Genomic DNA, 15,152 nt, shown 5'->3' on the forward strand with positions numbered 1-15,152 from the left:
TTAGCCATGGAGGAACTCGGAGGAGGCTTAAGCAGAGAGTATCTTGATTGGACTGTCCCGATAGATAAATTTATCACTATGGATGATGAATTTGGGGTCCCAGTGAGTGGTGGAAAGGGTAAAACCTAGTTAGGAGACCACTGCAAGAATTTGGCACTGAATAAGTTTAGAGTACAGGAGATTGAAAATACGATATAAAATCAGAGGGATGTAGTGATTTCAATGGAGAGAGGTAGTCAGAGATGCCTCCCATGTTTTTCAATGGGATGACTAGAACGATGATTTCATTTTTTTAGGTTGGGATGGCCAGTCTCTTTGACAAGCCTTGTTTTCTAGAATTTACATGCTAACAGTCAGGTTTTAAATAACTTGATACCTTTGTCATTTCTTCTAGCTTATCTTAGGCTGCCGGCTTTCAGAACAGACTTGTGACCATCAAGGTCCCTGCATATTTCCTTCCCTTCTCTGTAAGGCAGGCGTAGTAGTCAGACTCCACATGAAAACATCATTTCTTACTGTTTTCTGGCTTGTCCCCATTTCCCAGAACTAAATTATTTTTCTTAACACGTAAGGACCATATTTTCCAGCCTGGTCAGTGTTGCCAGACCTCAGTGGACCTTTTCAGAAAAGGTTTTACAATATCCTATTGTATTTTCTGGACTATCTCCAAGGCCAGTTTTTAATTTCCTATTGGCTAAATTTAATTTTTTTTCTTCAGGCCATGTGCTCATCTTCCGCGTGGCGCTGGCTTCCCTTCCTGTGCTGTGAGGAGACCGTAATGTCTTTTGGGCCAGCGTCCATGCCACTTTACAATTCCTTTGGGCCACTAGTCCGCTGGTTTATCATCTCTCAGTCTTGCTTCCCAGCTGGGATTTCCTCTACCTGATTGGCTTCTGTTCCTCTCAGGAAGGAGTATGAAGGCTGCCTTTCTCCTGAGCCCTGCATCCCTTCCAGTGTAAGGCTCTTTTCTGTGTCTGTTTTCCTAAGATCCTGGCATCAAATATTTAACCTACTATAGCTGGCGAGGAAGCTCTCAGCCAAAATAGCGGGTCGTTTCCTTTCTCGGAAGAGACCCAAGAGCAACGACATGGATGTGAAAGGTGCTTCAGGTGAGGTGATATTCTAGTTTTAGGGACAGAGATGTCCAGTCTTGTTCAGTGGCAGTAACCAGGTATACTGGACTAAACTTAGGTCAGTAAGTGACAGTATGTTCTGACTTCCGTCTTGGTAGTAAACAGTCCAGTATGCTTGTTGGGCTCATGGTGTGGTTCATTCTGTTCATCACACAGGAGCCACCTTTTACTTTAATTTTTTTATTAAGTTTATCAGTACATTTAAAGCAAACAATACAGTTGCATTTGTCACTGGGATCTTGTACTTTTACATGAAATGTCTTGGTTCTTGTTTTTTCCCCTTACCCCTGCCCTCCCTTCACGTTTCCCTATTTACAAAGACTTTGTTTCCACTTTTTCCTTTTGTCACATTTTTTCTTTTCCCTTATTTCCTTTCCCCTCTCTGTCCCACTTCCCCATTAGCCATTTTCTTCCTATTTCACACTATCAGTTATACCATTTGAACCTTATTTATACTTTTAGTTTTTCACACCAGAGCACCCTTCCCTATTTACAAGGACTTTGTTTCCATTTTGACCTTTTCTCATATTTTTTCTTTTCCCTTCTTGCCTTTTCTCTACCGCTCCCACTTCCTCTGCTCCCTTAGCCCCTTTCTTCCTATTTCAATTATCAATTAAACCTTCGATCCTTATTTAGACTTTTAGTTTTTCACACCAAAGAAACTATTTGGTATTTACACATTTATCTGTCCTATTTATTTCACTTAAGAGTACGGCTTTAATGTGCATCCACTCAGCTGTAAATGTCCCTAGTTTCTCATTCTTTATGGCTGAGTAGTACTCCATTTTATAGAAAAACCACATCTTCTTTATCCAGTAGGAGCAACCTTTTAAACCATCGTTATACTGAAGAGGCAAGCAGACAGGTCGCACAGAGAAGATTGTTCCATAACGAAGCACCATCCCTTTGTCTGCGCTCCCACAAACTGCCTGTGTAACCTTGACGCCAGTCGCTTCCCCTGCTCAGGTCTCAATTTCCTGATTCTTAAAGAGGCTGAGCTGGATAATCTTCAGTTCCCCTTAGGTCCACATGGACCAGATGATTCATCTGAAAATGTTCTGACAACAAGAAGGCCGTCTCTTCCCCACTGTGCGGTAGCCATGGATACTTTATTGTGAATGGTCATTACCCAGAGTGCTCCAGTCATTTCCGCCACGTGCCTCTCTGGAGTGGCCTGGCAGCAGAAGGGACACTCATTAGTGACATTAGGGAAGCCATGTCAGAAAGAGGGAAAGAAAGTCCACAAAACAGTCAAGAAACTAAGAAAATAAAGCACCTTCTTAATTCAAGGCAAAAAACCTGAAGAATATTTCTGGGAAAAAAAAACCAAAGCACTTTATGAACAAAATAGATACAAACAGCCCTTTCTCAGGACACACACAGACTCTTCTGAATATAATACAAAAAATGTAAAGGAATCGCCAGTGTTTGTTATGAATGTCATTGTCCAGCTCTTTTATCACAGTTTTAATTTCTTGCTCAGTAAACAAGGTTTTAGAAATCATGCGTCTTCTCCATATTGTGTTCTAATTTCATAGTTTGCCTAAGTGAGAGGGTGTCACCAAGTGCCTGGTCTTAACCTTTATTGCAGAACTGAAGGTTCAGGTCCGGGGATTTAGCTCAGTGGTTCTGCTGCGTACCTCGCAAGCACAAGGACCCAAGTTCGATCCCTGGTACCAAAAAAAAAAACAAAAACAAAAAACTGAAGGTTCAGTTCATTCTCGGAATCCTTTTCTAATAGGTAGATAACAATAAGTAGGTTTTGAAAAAATTTTGGTCCATATGGGCAGTGGGGGATTCACCTTGGTGAGCCACCATCCTGGCTCTGTGTAGTTATTTCTTGACTTCATTTCCATTGCAGTGTGACTATTTACACCTACCCTTTCTAGTAATATATAAATAGCAAACACTCGCATGAGCAATCAGCAGCTCTTAAGTTAGCGTACTTGATTTGTGTTAGTTGACAACTGAGAGATCACTGGACAATCACTCCAGCAGATCACTAACCCGTTAATATCACTAGTGATAATCTCATGCATGGCTCTTACAGATCCCTAAGCAGGATTGATTTAGTGGTTTTAACACTAAGCGAAAAAGAAAACACATGATATCGGATGATTTGCAATTTAGTTTCATGACCCAAATTTCACTTCAGCAGAACGGGGTGGCTTTCGTTTGTCCAGTGTAACGGTGGGAAAATATCTGAGGGTTCGCATCATCAAAGAAAATTCTAACGTAATCGTATTTTTATTTTGGTTGTTAGAGAAGCAAAGCACATGTGGTGCTCTTCCTGAACTGTTAACCTCATTGTGGAAAACATGAAACCGTGGAGAGTTACATTATGCCATTCTTGTAAGATATTATTTGTCGAAGAGCTAGTCTCCAGCAGGCACTGCACGTTACATTTTCCTATTCATTCACTTCCAAAGTACTGCTCATCTAAACTTTTCCGGTTAATCACTGTTACAGTAAATGTCAGTCTGCAGGGCACCCAGTAATTCATAGCCAGCTGGGATCTCGTTCACCTTCAGGACACGTTTGCAGTTCCTGTGTTGGTGAACAGGAATAAGAAATCATCTGCTATAACTGTGTGGAATTAATAAAGCAAGAATTAGCAAGATATTTTACTTTAAGAGTCTGGACTGGAAAAGCAGCAGATTTCTAGTAGCTGCCTGCCCTCTCTCCTCCCATTTTAGTATAGAAATAGGTTGCTGGTGGGGTTGGTTAAGATACCCAAACCTTGCAGCTGTGATAAACATAGCAGTGGCACAAAATGCTCTGGGAGCAGAGTGGAGGGGCCCTGAAAGTGCCACGAAGGAGGTGTCCTTTGGGCTGACTCCAGGAGGGGGAGGTTCTGAGCAAAGCATGGCCTGGGAAGGATTTGGTAGGGAAAGGAGCGTGGACCAAGTCAGTGAGAAACTAAGGACTGGAGGTTTCCAAATAGCTCTAGTGCACCGACAAGGTGGAGCACAGATCAGGAGGAAGGTTATCTGAGAACTGTGCCCTCACAGGTAGCCAGGAGCCAGAGGATGTGGGGGCTCTGTATGCTTCTAAGAAGGCTGTGTGGTTTTCCAGCCAACAAGGGATTCTGAGCATTGTTAAGCAAGGGAATGGTGCTGACAGGATTGCATTTTGGAAAGAGCCCATTGGCAGCAGTTGGGTGGAGAATGGATTCAAGGGAGAGGCAAGACTGCAGATAAGGGAAGCCAATTAGGAGTACAGGGAGTGAGGGGAAGATAAGACAGCAGGCTTGAGAGGGACAGGGAGTGAGCAAAGGGAAGGGTGACGTCGAGATTTCTGGCTTGGGTGACTGGTGACTTATTCACCGATGGAGGGAATACAGGAGAAGTGGAGGCGAGGTGAGGCGAGGAGTGATAATAGGTTCATTTATTACAGACGTGTCCCGTCACCTTTAGAGAAATGGGTCTGAAGGACAGGGGTCAAACCTTCAGAGAGACTGGGATACCATTAGTGCATACACAAGAATGCAGCAGGCCTCAGTGTGCAGCCCTTAAATCCTGCGGCTCTGTGACAAATCTCATTTGGCAAAGCCTGAAGTCATCAGTGACCTGTGTTCAGTGACTGCACAGCACAGTTCCTCCTCCTGATTATAATCAGAAAGTTATCATGCCAGCCTCATGCTGACATTCAAGGTCAGTCAGATCCTATTTCTTAAGATTCGTTTGTTTAGGTGTTTAAACAATTTCATTGCGTGTTCAGTTTAGGGAGGGGAGATGAAGGCAAAAAAGGAAGAAGAGAAGTGAGAGCAACTTCTCACTGAGTTTAGGTAGTGTGGTTTGGCAGGAAGACATTGAATCCAGCTCTAGGCTTGAGAAAGTTTGATAGTACAGCAGCAGATCAAATAGATACCACCATCTGAAATACTGCTCTGCTGTTAGGAACAATAGATCTGCAACATTTGTAGGAAAATGTAACATTGAGTGAAATCAGACACAGCTTAAATACATTTGCTCTCCCTCATTTGAGGGAGTCACTGTGCTACCCTAAGAACGGGTGGATGGAAGGGGGCAAGGGGATGGAACTCTTGCAGTAGGGAAGAGGATGAAAGGAACAAGCAGGAGGGACGAGGAAAAGAAAGAGGGGAAATAAAAAGAATGAAGATACGCCACGTACAGGAACCTAATAACCGCAATTAATGTAAACATCGTGCGCCATAACATGAGCTAAGAGTAATAGCACCAATAAGAATAAAACATGGGATCTGGGAATTGGAAGAGGGAGGGAAGGGCTTTGTAAAAAGACAGAAACAGAAACAAGCTGTCATATGTACATGTGACCACTCCCCGGGGTTACTGTCAACTGCATAAACTATGAACATATAATAAAAGAATTAAAAAAAAGACATGTACTTAGGAGAAGGATCCTGGCTGAGGACAGAGATTTGGGATTCATCCCAAGGACTGTCTGTGGTCCCTGCAGCCGAGTCTGGTGGAGAGCAGAGCCCTGGCAGACATCCACCTGCAGACTGCGAAAGGGCAAGGACAAGCCAGAGTGGCCAAATGCAGAAAAAGAATAATATTAACATTCTGTTACTAAACATGGGAAGAGTGCTGGAGCCTGGGTGCTCACTAGACTTAGCGGTCAAGAGTGGCCAACCAGAAAATAATGGTCAGGCTTTGTACGCGTTATTTTGTTTAATCATCACAGTAATTGAGGGCACATGCCAGTATTACTCATGTCATACACAGCATTACTATTATTTCTGTATTACAGATAAGCTGTTTAGTTGGTTGCTATATCCACAAGTTCTGCATTTGTGGGCTCAAGAAACCATAGATCAAAACTGTTCAGAAAAAAAGTGCACCAGTACCGAACATGTTTGGGCTTTGTTTTCTAGTTGTTATTCCCTAGCCAAGGGGGCAGAAGAGACCAGGCAAAATGGGAGGAGGAGTCTTGCCCCGAAAGCAGAAGGGACAGTTTTAAAAAAATTAAGAAACTTTGATGTTAAACTTGTATTTTGTAATTCAGAAGTGAGAAAGTCCAAATTGTACCCATTTCTCCTGTTAGACGGTAACTCTCCTTGGAAACCAAGAGTAGAAAACATTTAGGAATCCTGATCATGGCAATCGCAGCAGTTGTTTCAGTTTGAAAACATTTCCTGAGAAGAAGTAAATGTTTTCTCATAGAACTCAACATTTTGGCTCTTCACCCATTTCCATCAAAACATTTTATTACTACGTAAAATGTTTTTTTCTGTGTAAACATGGTCATCTCAGACTGATTGGGGTGTGTCAAGTGCTTCTGTTTATTCATTAGTGTCTGGTGTTTGTCAGCCTGTGTTTTGTGTCTGATGCTGCACATCTCTTTTACAGATACTGATGAATGTGTAAACAACACTGTTTGTGACAGTCACGGGTTTTGTGACAATACACCTGGCTCCTTCCGCTGCCTCTGTTATCAGGGCTTTCAAGCCCCACAGGATGGGCAAGGGTGTGTGGGTGAGTTATTAGATTTTTCCCAAGGTGTTTCATGTCCCTTTTGAAAAGAGGTCAAATTCATCAACAGTGGGAGATTTTGAGCAGGAAACTCAGGCAAAATTCCATCGTAATTTGATGTTATCATATAATTTGAAATCGTACAAATTATATGTCCCATGGCTTCTGAAATGATAGGGATGTTACGAAATATGTAAGCATATCTCTAAAACTATTTGTGAAAGGACAGCTGTTTGAATTCTTGGCAGAGCGGGCAGGCTCCAGAGTCCCTCTCACACAGCACAGGGAAGAGTCTGTTGTGTGGCCTCGCACTTCTGTCTTCACCATGTGCAGCACCTCCTGCAGCAGTGCATTTCAGGGGAAGCTCGGTAGGACTTCAATTTCCAGGAAGGATACCAGTAAAATGATGCTTTGGATTGTGCAGCTGTATTTCTTCAGTCAGTTCTGGGATCGAGCAGAGTGGAAAGAATCTTGAATGTCATCGGGTGTCCTAGAGCTTTCTCGAACACCGGCTCCCAGCGAAGAAGATATTTCGCATTTCATTTTCTGATCTGCCGTGATTTCTTCAAATCAAATCCATTACAAAGCATCTTTGCAATTAGAGCAGTTTCATGGGAAATAGAACAAATGGTATAAAACTCAAAATGTCTTTTCTTTATTCTTCTTAATGAAGAAAAATAGCTGTGTTTATAACAAGGCAGATGGCCCTGGAAGAAAGTCTATTTTTATGTTTTGAAAATTTATATGTAAAACACTAGTTCCATTGCTACACAGATAAAAAGCCGAGAAGAGAAAATCTGTTTGGAGGTTTGATGTTAATATCATTTCAGTAGTAACTGCTTGTCTGGGATTCATTATGAAATTTAGTTAATCCTGAGTCACAGAAAATGTTTATAAAGTAGTAAGTAGTATTGAGCCTAAATACAAGCCAGTCAAAAGCCGAAGATGAATGTAAGACTGAGTCAGGACATAGCTATTTTAGTAAACAGCTAGGACTGTCCTAATCTCTGTACCAACTCCTTCCTGCTTTACTGCCCTTCCCACCAAAATGCAGGCAATTCAGATTGTCCGGTGTTTGTGTATATTTTGACTAGATAGGGATTTGGCCCCTACTTACTTTCTTAACCTCACCACTCCCTTCCTCACCTTTTATGTCCTAACAACAGCGGTGCTTATGGTTGCTTATGCGCAGGACACTTAGCTGGTTGCCTTTCAAGCCTCCTGCTGGGAATGTTCTTCCCGAGCCTGGCTTCTGCACCTCACTCCTTCCCGAAGCATGAAGCCGGGGGCCATCTCCCATCTGTCCTTGCTCCTTTCCTTGCTCCCAAGCTGAGATGTTGCTTTCCACCTGCCTGCAGGGCACTGTCAGCAAATTGTAGCATTCTGCGGAATGATTTCATCACGAGTGTGCTGGCGTCACAGAGTCCGTGATCTCCATGTGATCAGGGACCTTCTCACTTTCCTTTGTGCCTCTGTCTCTCTCTCTCCCCCTCGGCCTCTCTCTCCTCGGTGGGCGCAGTCACTGATCTGCCCTAGGTACTCCGTGAATTGGGTTTAACTCTTACTTGTGGAGCTGTGCGATGTTAAGCCACCGCTGACTGCACACGGCCCTGAGCTTCTGCTTCATGTTCCGTTCTAACCGGCCAGGTGTGCATGCCACGCCTGCTGCCATCTCTGTTGGGCACACAAAACACCGTCCTTAGAGAAGGGGGTGTGTGTTGTGATTTTGGCGAACTTGCCAAATGTTACTTTGTCTTTTCATTCTTTCAGAAATATTAACTGATGGCTGGCGATGTAGCTCAGTAGTGTGCAAGGCCCCGGGTTCTATCCCCAGCATTGCAAAAATAACAACAGCAGTACACTGAGCACCTGTTAAATGCACTTGGTCACCCTGGGAGTTCACATTCCATGGATGAATCAGTCACGAGGCAAGGCTTTGGCTTGCTGTGTCCTCTGGTTGGACTCTGCCTACCCACCTCTCATTTTGGCCTACTCATCCCTCAGCTCTGGGCTCAAATACTAATCCTTGCACCACAGGACCACTTCTCATGCTCCCGCAGAGCTCCATACTCTTTAATCCTACTATTCATGAAGCCTGCGAATTTCCCTGACTTGATTCTACACTGCAGGAAGGAAGGATTCAAGCCTGACTGTCATTATTTCCCCACATACGGGCCAAATGGGCGTGGCCCATAAGAGTAAACTTTCTAGTCTTTTCTAAGACCCCTTGATTCAAGGAATGCAATCTATGGGAGAAATCCCAGTCGCTATGTAAATGAGCTGGGAAGTAGGAAGTTTCATGTGATGTTTACCTAAAATAGATAAATGTGAACTGGCAGATTTATAAAGCCAACTCTTCTGTTCTACATTATGACTGTGTAGACTGATTAAATGCTCCAGTTCTACTTCATATTACAAAATCTTTTTTTTATAAGTGAAACCAAGCTTATTGGATTAATATCTGTTTATATAAAAAGTGAAAGAGAGAAACTGAGGTAATTGTCCCAGTAAGTCAAGGTCCATAAACCTTTAGTCCTATAAACTGAGGGTAGCAGGTGAAAATAAGATGTTTCTCCTTAAATGGGTTGGATAATTGCTCAGATTTTCAACTTGGCCTGAGACCTCTCCAAGAGTGCTCATAAAAGCTAATGTCTGTACAAATTTGAGGCATAAGACCCAAAAGCATTTCAGATGGCAAATCAACTACTCTGCTGACAGGGCAGTCATTAATAAAACCTTTTTAAGAAGAAAAAGTAAGTACTTTTGGGCGAGGTCAAATGAACAGTTAGTCTTTCTTTAGGGCTGTGTATCATACTTCCACAGTGTTGAGTAAGTCACATACCAAGGAGATGCCTTGACTATATTTTAATTTTATATTTTTACATTTTAATCACACACACGAAAAACACTTAGTAAAATATTAGTTATACTGGGGACAGCAACAGAATTTGAAAAAGACAGTGGAAGCAGTGATTAGTTATTGCCAGTTTGGTTCACACGAATGACTAATGTACCTGATGAATATTTATAGTGGTCTTGTCTTTGCATCCCCAGATTCTAATTTATAAATATTGGGGCTGCAGGAAAACTGTATTTTCAGACACTTCAGTAGGTTTTTAGGTTTTCTAAAGAAATTTAAAGATTCCGTGGTTGCTGAAATACGTGCTCATGCTTCTATTTTTTTCCTTAAAGAACCAAGAGTAGTTGCGTGCTGGTTCATTTATGACTTCACTGTGTTGAAAGGTTGGGGAAGGCATAACTAGAAGTCAGAGGGCACATCCTGTGCTTCCGTAATTCCAGAGTGTTCCTTAAAACTAGCATTGGAATGCAGGACCTTTGCCTTACGCTTTCATGGTTCTCTCATACAGGCCAAATAGTACAGTCTGCCCTCAGGGACCCCTTCCCTAAAAGACTGAAAGGGGTTGGGTTTCTCCCTGAGGATCACCTCATTTCCAGCAAACACTTCAGGCCTTGGCACAGCTGGTAAAATAAAGAGCTGTCAGGAAGGAGGCACACGTCTCACTTGCTCTGTGCTCCCTTTTCCAGATGTGAACGAATGTGAGCTGCTCAGTGGCGTGTGTGGGGAAGCCTTCTGTGAAAATGTGGAGGGGTCCTTCCTCTGTGTGTGTGCTGACGAAAGCCAGGAGTACAGCCCCATGACAGGCCAGTGCCGCTCCCGGGCCTCTAGAGGTAAGTCCAAGTGGTGTCGTGCAGGGGATGGAGGGCTCCTCTCAGGACCTGGACCTACATGGGCTTGGGCTCACACTGTGACTGGGTAAGAAGCAGTCCCAAAGTCCTGGCATAATCCTGCTTCTAGAAATTTCCATTACTTTTTCCTGTTACTTTCTGTTACTGCTGTATCAGTGGAAACCATATATGAGTGATGACTCTCTGAGCTACGTGGCCTCTAATAAGCTTTCCAACTCAGAGACGGCGTGAGGCTGGATCCAAAATGGTGAGAGCATTGCTGGGGATTGCCTAAAACTGACAGAGTGATCAGCTAGGGTTTAATGTAGTGTTGTCTCATTAAAATGCATAATTCTTTTTTCTTCCCCCTTGGAGAAATTTATCTTTACACTTCTCTAAATCAAAAGCAACCTCTAAGGATCTACAAAAACTACTTCCACTTAGAATTCTTAAGGTGTGTTTCCAGAATTTGGCCTAGAGAGTTGCCAGGTTTGCATTCACTTTAAATTTGAGTCAGGCTGCACAAATCTAAATGGAGAGCTGATGGTGTTCCACATAAACCGATCAACTTCCAGATCACACAGCACCCTTTTAGTTTATGCTCTGTAGCTATAACTGGTATCTTAAGAAAAGCAAAAGACCAAGTGATCCTTTGAAAGCCAAATAAAATGAAACAAAGGCCATTTTACTTTCTGAATCTCAACCTTAGCCATGCTTCTATAATAACTTTCACTGTTCCTCGATAGGGGACATTTATTCTGTTTACCAGAACTATTTTAACAAGTCCTAGAGACTAAAGTATAAAAATGCTTTCATCCACACATTGTTTCTCAGTTACCAAATACAGAGAGGCACAAGAGGTACAGAATTAAATGAGCAAACACTAATTCAAACACATGTGAAGGGAAAGAGGCAGGTTATTACTAAGGGACAGCACAGTTCATTTAAGTGGTCACCACAGTGACACATATGACATAAAAAAGACTTTTTGAACTTAGTTGTACCTATATTAGAAAAATCGCAACAGAAATCTGGTTGGCCTTAAGTAACTGCTGAAGTTAAGTAACTAACTGCCTTTTCCGTATTTGTCCTTGGTGCCATAGAGTAACACCTTACCTGAATGATTGAAATGAGTTAATTCATAGATCATGATATTGAAGAGTCATTAATGATCTATATGAAGATTAGGTGGCCATGATCAAGCTAAGTGTATATGATACAGTGTTAAACAAAACTATCCCAGTGATCATACTCTGCAGAGGGAATGCCAGTGAAATACAGAAAGGGATCATTGTAGGATGTCATGGAAATTTAGGTTTTTCCTTTACTTGTCTTGTAATATTGTAAAAGGGGAAGACAGGTGCCTATAACCTCAGCCTTCTGGGAGGCTGAGGAAGGAGGATCACAAGATGTAACTTTGCTTCCATGGAGCTCTAAGACTACCTGTGATGGTCCTCATTTTAGGCAGTTCCCTGGTATTCTGCAATGAGGACCTTAGTCTGACTATCAGGACTAGTACTCGATCGTTTCTCTGAAGATGATCGCAACTGGGAATCATAAAAAGATAAATCTTTGAGATATTTAATTTTAACTTAAAGCATAAGACTATACTTTCACTCAGCAGTCCTTGAAGAAGCGCCAAGGTCTGTCTTTCAGCAGTGGTCCAGTCTTGGCACTCTGTGTAGCTCGTACGTAAACCTCACTAGTATGCATTGTCTGCACTGCCTACTTGAAAGAGAGTAAGGATTTAAAGAACTTTACAAAGCAAATGAGCGCAAAATACCCCCAGATTTGTTTAGTTTTGCACACTTGAATCATCTACACCTCATTTGGCAGCTTTTTTTTTTCCCTCTGTCATCCTTATCTGGTCTTTCTAAAGCACTTGCTTAGAAATACAACAGATCTTATATGCATGTTGGTTTTTATTGGTTTGCTTCCCATTTAATTAAACTGTGTAAGTGCAGCAATCAGCGCGCTGGTATAGAGGGTGTGGAGAAGCATGGCAGAGTCCCTGTCGGTGGGAGAGGGATGTAGACCTGTGTGAGTCCCGGCTGGCTGTGAGCATGTGGCTGCCGTGGGCATCGGCCAGGATGTTGCTCGGAACCAAAAGAACACCTTTCTCCCAGCAGGTTGGTCGGGTGGAGAAAAGAGTCTGTTCCATATCCCAGTCGAACGAACGTTACACAGAGCACAGTGTTTGGTACCAAGTTTGAACAGATGTTCAACCTAGGATTCCTGTTCATTTCCCTGTAGATATGATATGTTCAGCCCACATTCTTCATCTTCCGGAAAAGTATTTAGGAAGGGGAAGAGGAATTTGCAGTATAGCCTGTAACATTTTTTTCCCCGGTACCAGGGATCTAACTCAGGACCTTGCGCTTACCAGGCAGGCGCGGCACCACTGAGCTACAACCCCAGCCACCTGTAACATCTTCGCTCAGTGTGTAGTTTCCCCGGGACAATCCACGTTGCAGCAATGAGCAGTTACAGAAGCAGTTCATGTCTCCTCACTGTGAGGACAGAACTGCGGCCCAGGGCTGGGACACTGGGGAAACCGATTTCAGATCAGTATCTAAAAGGGCTTCCCAGTCACTAAGCAAGAGTGGGCCAGCAAATAGCTTTCTCATGAAGTAGTGAGCGTTTCCCCGGAGGTGTCTCAGAGCAAGCGGGGAGCCCACTGGTAAGGGCACCCACTTCCCACGGGACTTTGTCCCACAAGGCCTTTAAGGTACTTCTGAGCTCTCATATCCTAGGGTTTTATTTCTGAATTACCGCCTGGCTTCCATATAATTTTTCTTTCAGTCTAATCTGATATTTTTCACTGCCTAGGCCTCTGGCCATTAATTTATATCACTGTATGTTGCTTGCTAAAAGCATCTGAAACAGAAATGACTTTTAAAAAATGACCATACCAAGCCATTCATCACATTTAAGAGGGTATGGATGTGAAATACAGTCTGATGCTTTTATTTCCTTAGTACCTGTGATAATTGCTCAGTAAAAACTTTATGTCTTTGGGCACTCTAAAGGAAACAGTAAATATTTCGTCTTGGCAACTGTGGCCTTCAAACCTTACCCACAAGATGCCTTTCTCTTCCTTGGTGAACAGAGGGGATACATTGGTAGAAAGTGAATCTGATTTTTAAAACAGGTCTGATGAAAAGAACAATGAAAAAAATTTATATATTTTTAAATCGATGCCATCTAAGAAAAGCAAATAAAATCAGAAATTATAAGGTATGGGGTAATTGTATCACAAAGTAAATGTTGCTTTGCACAACGGTTTACTAGAGGGTTTCTTTACTAATTTTCTCTAATTCACTTGAGAGCTTAGTGTTGCATTGTGAGCTACATCCTGGACTTCAACATTTAGAAACCAGTTTAGTGGTTTTGAGCCTGGCTCCTTTATTTGTGGCTAAAGAGACTAAGGCCCAAACCAAAGTTCTAAATATTATTCTTGGGGTCAGACAGCTAATGAATGGCAGAACGGGTACAGGAACCCCACTTGGGGGATTTCCCACTTCATTATTTCTATTTCTCAGAGCTAAGGACACCCAGACACCAGATTCTTTGGAAATTCAACTTCCTTTTTCACTGTTACTAAAATAAGACACATTCATGACAGAAGATGGCGAATACAGAAACGTGTCAGAATAAAAGTCTCCGGCAGTGTCCTCACCCGGGGGGACCCCATGTGCCACGCGCCTCCACGGGAACATCTTCCATTTGCTCCTCGGTACACTGGCATCCGGGCCCTGACCCTTCAGTGAAAGTGCTTTCTCTTGGGTGCCAAGTGAGCTCCCATGCTAAAGCCACCAGTCTTGTTGCAGACTCCATCCTATGAAACATTTGACTGTGGCTTCCCCTCTCTCCCTCTTCTTGTCCCTGTGACTAATTTCAGAACAGTGCTTTTCCTTGTGTCCATGGACTGCTCTTGTCCTCTCTCTCTGTCTCTCTCTCTGTCTCTCTCTCTCTCTGTCTCTCTCTCTGTCTCTCTCTCTCTGCTCTTGCACATGCCTCACGGAGACCCAGGGAGTTGCATACTTAACCCTCTTGTTACTCTCTGCACTCCTCCTGGGAGACCGTATCTGATTCTGAGTGAACCATCCCTGAGCGTGGCGTTGCCTGCTAAGGATCTTCTGCCCCACTTGTTTCCCAAGTGTCTCACTCCTGTTTCTAGCTGCCTGTTGGACCTTTCTTCCAGGGTGTCATATAAAAGCATCTCTGGCTGACAGTTGCCCGAAACCAAATTAATTACTACTCCTCTCCCTGTGTTCACGTGTCATTTGGCAGACGTCGGTATGGTAAATGCAGAAGTCATACTTTCAGGTTTTCCCCCATCTTGTCGGAATCCATCCAAGCCGTCATTACCTCCTGCCAGTCTCGCCTTCAGATTCTCCCCTGCTCCATCACTGCTGCCTTTGGCCAGCCCTTGAGCATCATCAGGACTACTGTGGTAGCTCCCTGACTTCTTGCCCTGCCTGTCATCACTTCCTGCTCCGTAGTTTGCCAGAGTTTATGTTATCCAGACAGATCTGGTTTTATGTCCTTAATCTCTCAACCACTTAATACTGCCTAGAGCAGTAAGTCCAGATCCATCAGTGGGCAGTAGGAGCCTGTGTGCTCTGAGGTACACGCAGCCATCTCCCACACTCCCCATAGCTACTTTGAGCCACGCCCTTGCTCACATCGCCCCTGCAAATATTCATTCTTTCCCAAGACGGTGCTTTTGCCCCTGTTAACTCTTCTGCCCACCGTGTTTTCCCTTGTAAACCGGCTTTCTTATGATCTTACTCACATCTTTATAGAAGTCTGCAGCTGTCCCCAAGTTGTCGAGTCTTCACCTATCCCTAAGGTAGAATTACTAGATTCTGCC

The 15,152-nt window shown here is 43.2% G+C and overlaps 1 protein-coding gene across 4 annotated transcripts in view; it reads left to right on the top strand.

The window, feature by feature from the left end:
* Positions 1-15,152, top strand: part of Ltbp1 (latent transforming growth factor beta binding protein 1) — a 219,578-nt gene that overhangs the window by 168,424 nt on the left and 36,002 nt on the right. For 2 of the 4 annotated variants that reach the window (XM_010645197.3, XM_010645206.3), the window contains exons 21-22: positions 6,467-6,592; positions 10,136-10,279. In XM_010645197.3, the coding sequence (XP_010643499.1) occupies positions 6,467-6,592; positions 10,136-10,279 (270 nt within the window). The remainder of the gene's footprint in view (positions 1-6,466; positions 6,593-10,135; positions 10,280-15,152) is intronic. The other 2 variants (XM_019204342.2, XM_019204345.2) reach the window with 1 other exon arrangement.

The sequence above is a fragment of the Fukomys damarensis genome, unplaced genomic scaffold (assembly GCF_012274545.1).
Source record: "Fukomys damarensis isolate Sample0158 unplaced genomic scaffold, DMR_v1.0_HiC HiC_scaffold_2, whole genome shotgun sequence".
Lineage (NCBI taxonomy): Eukaryota > Metazoa > Chordata > Mammalia > Rodentia > Bathyergidae > Fukomys > Fukomys damarensis.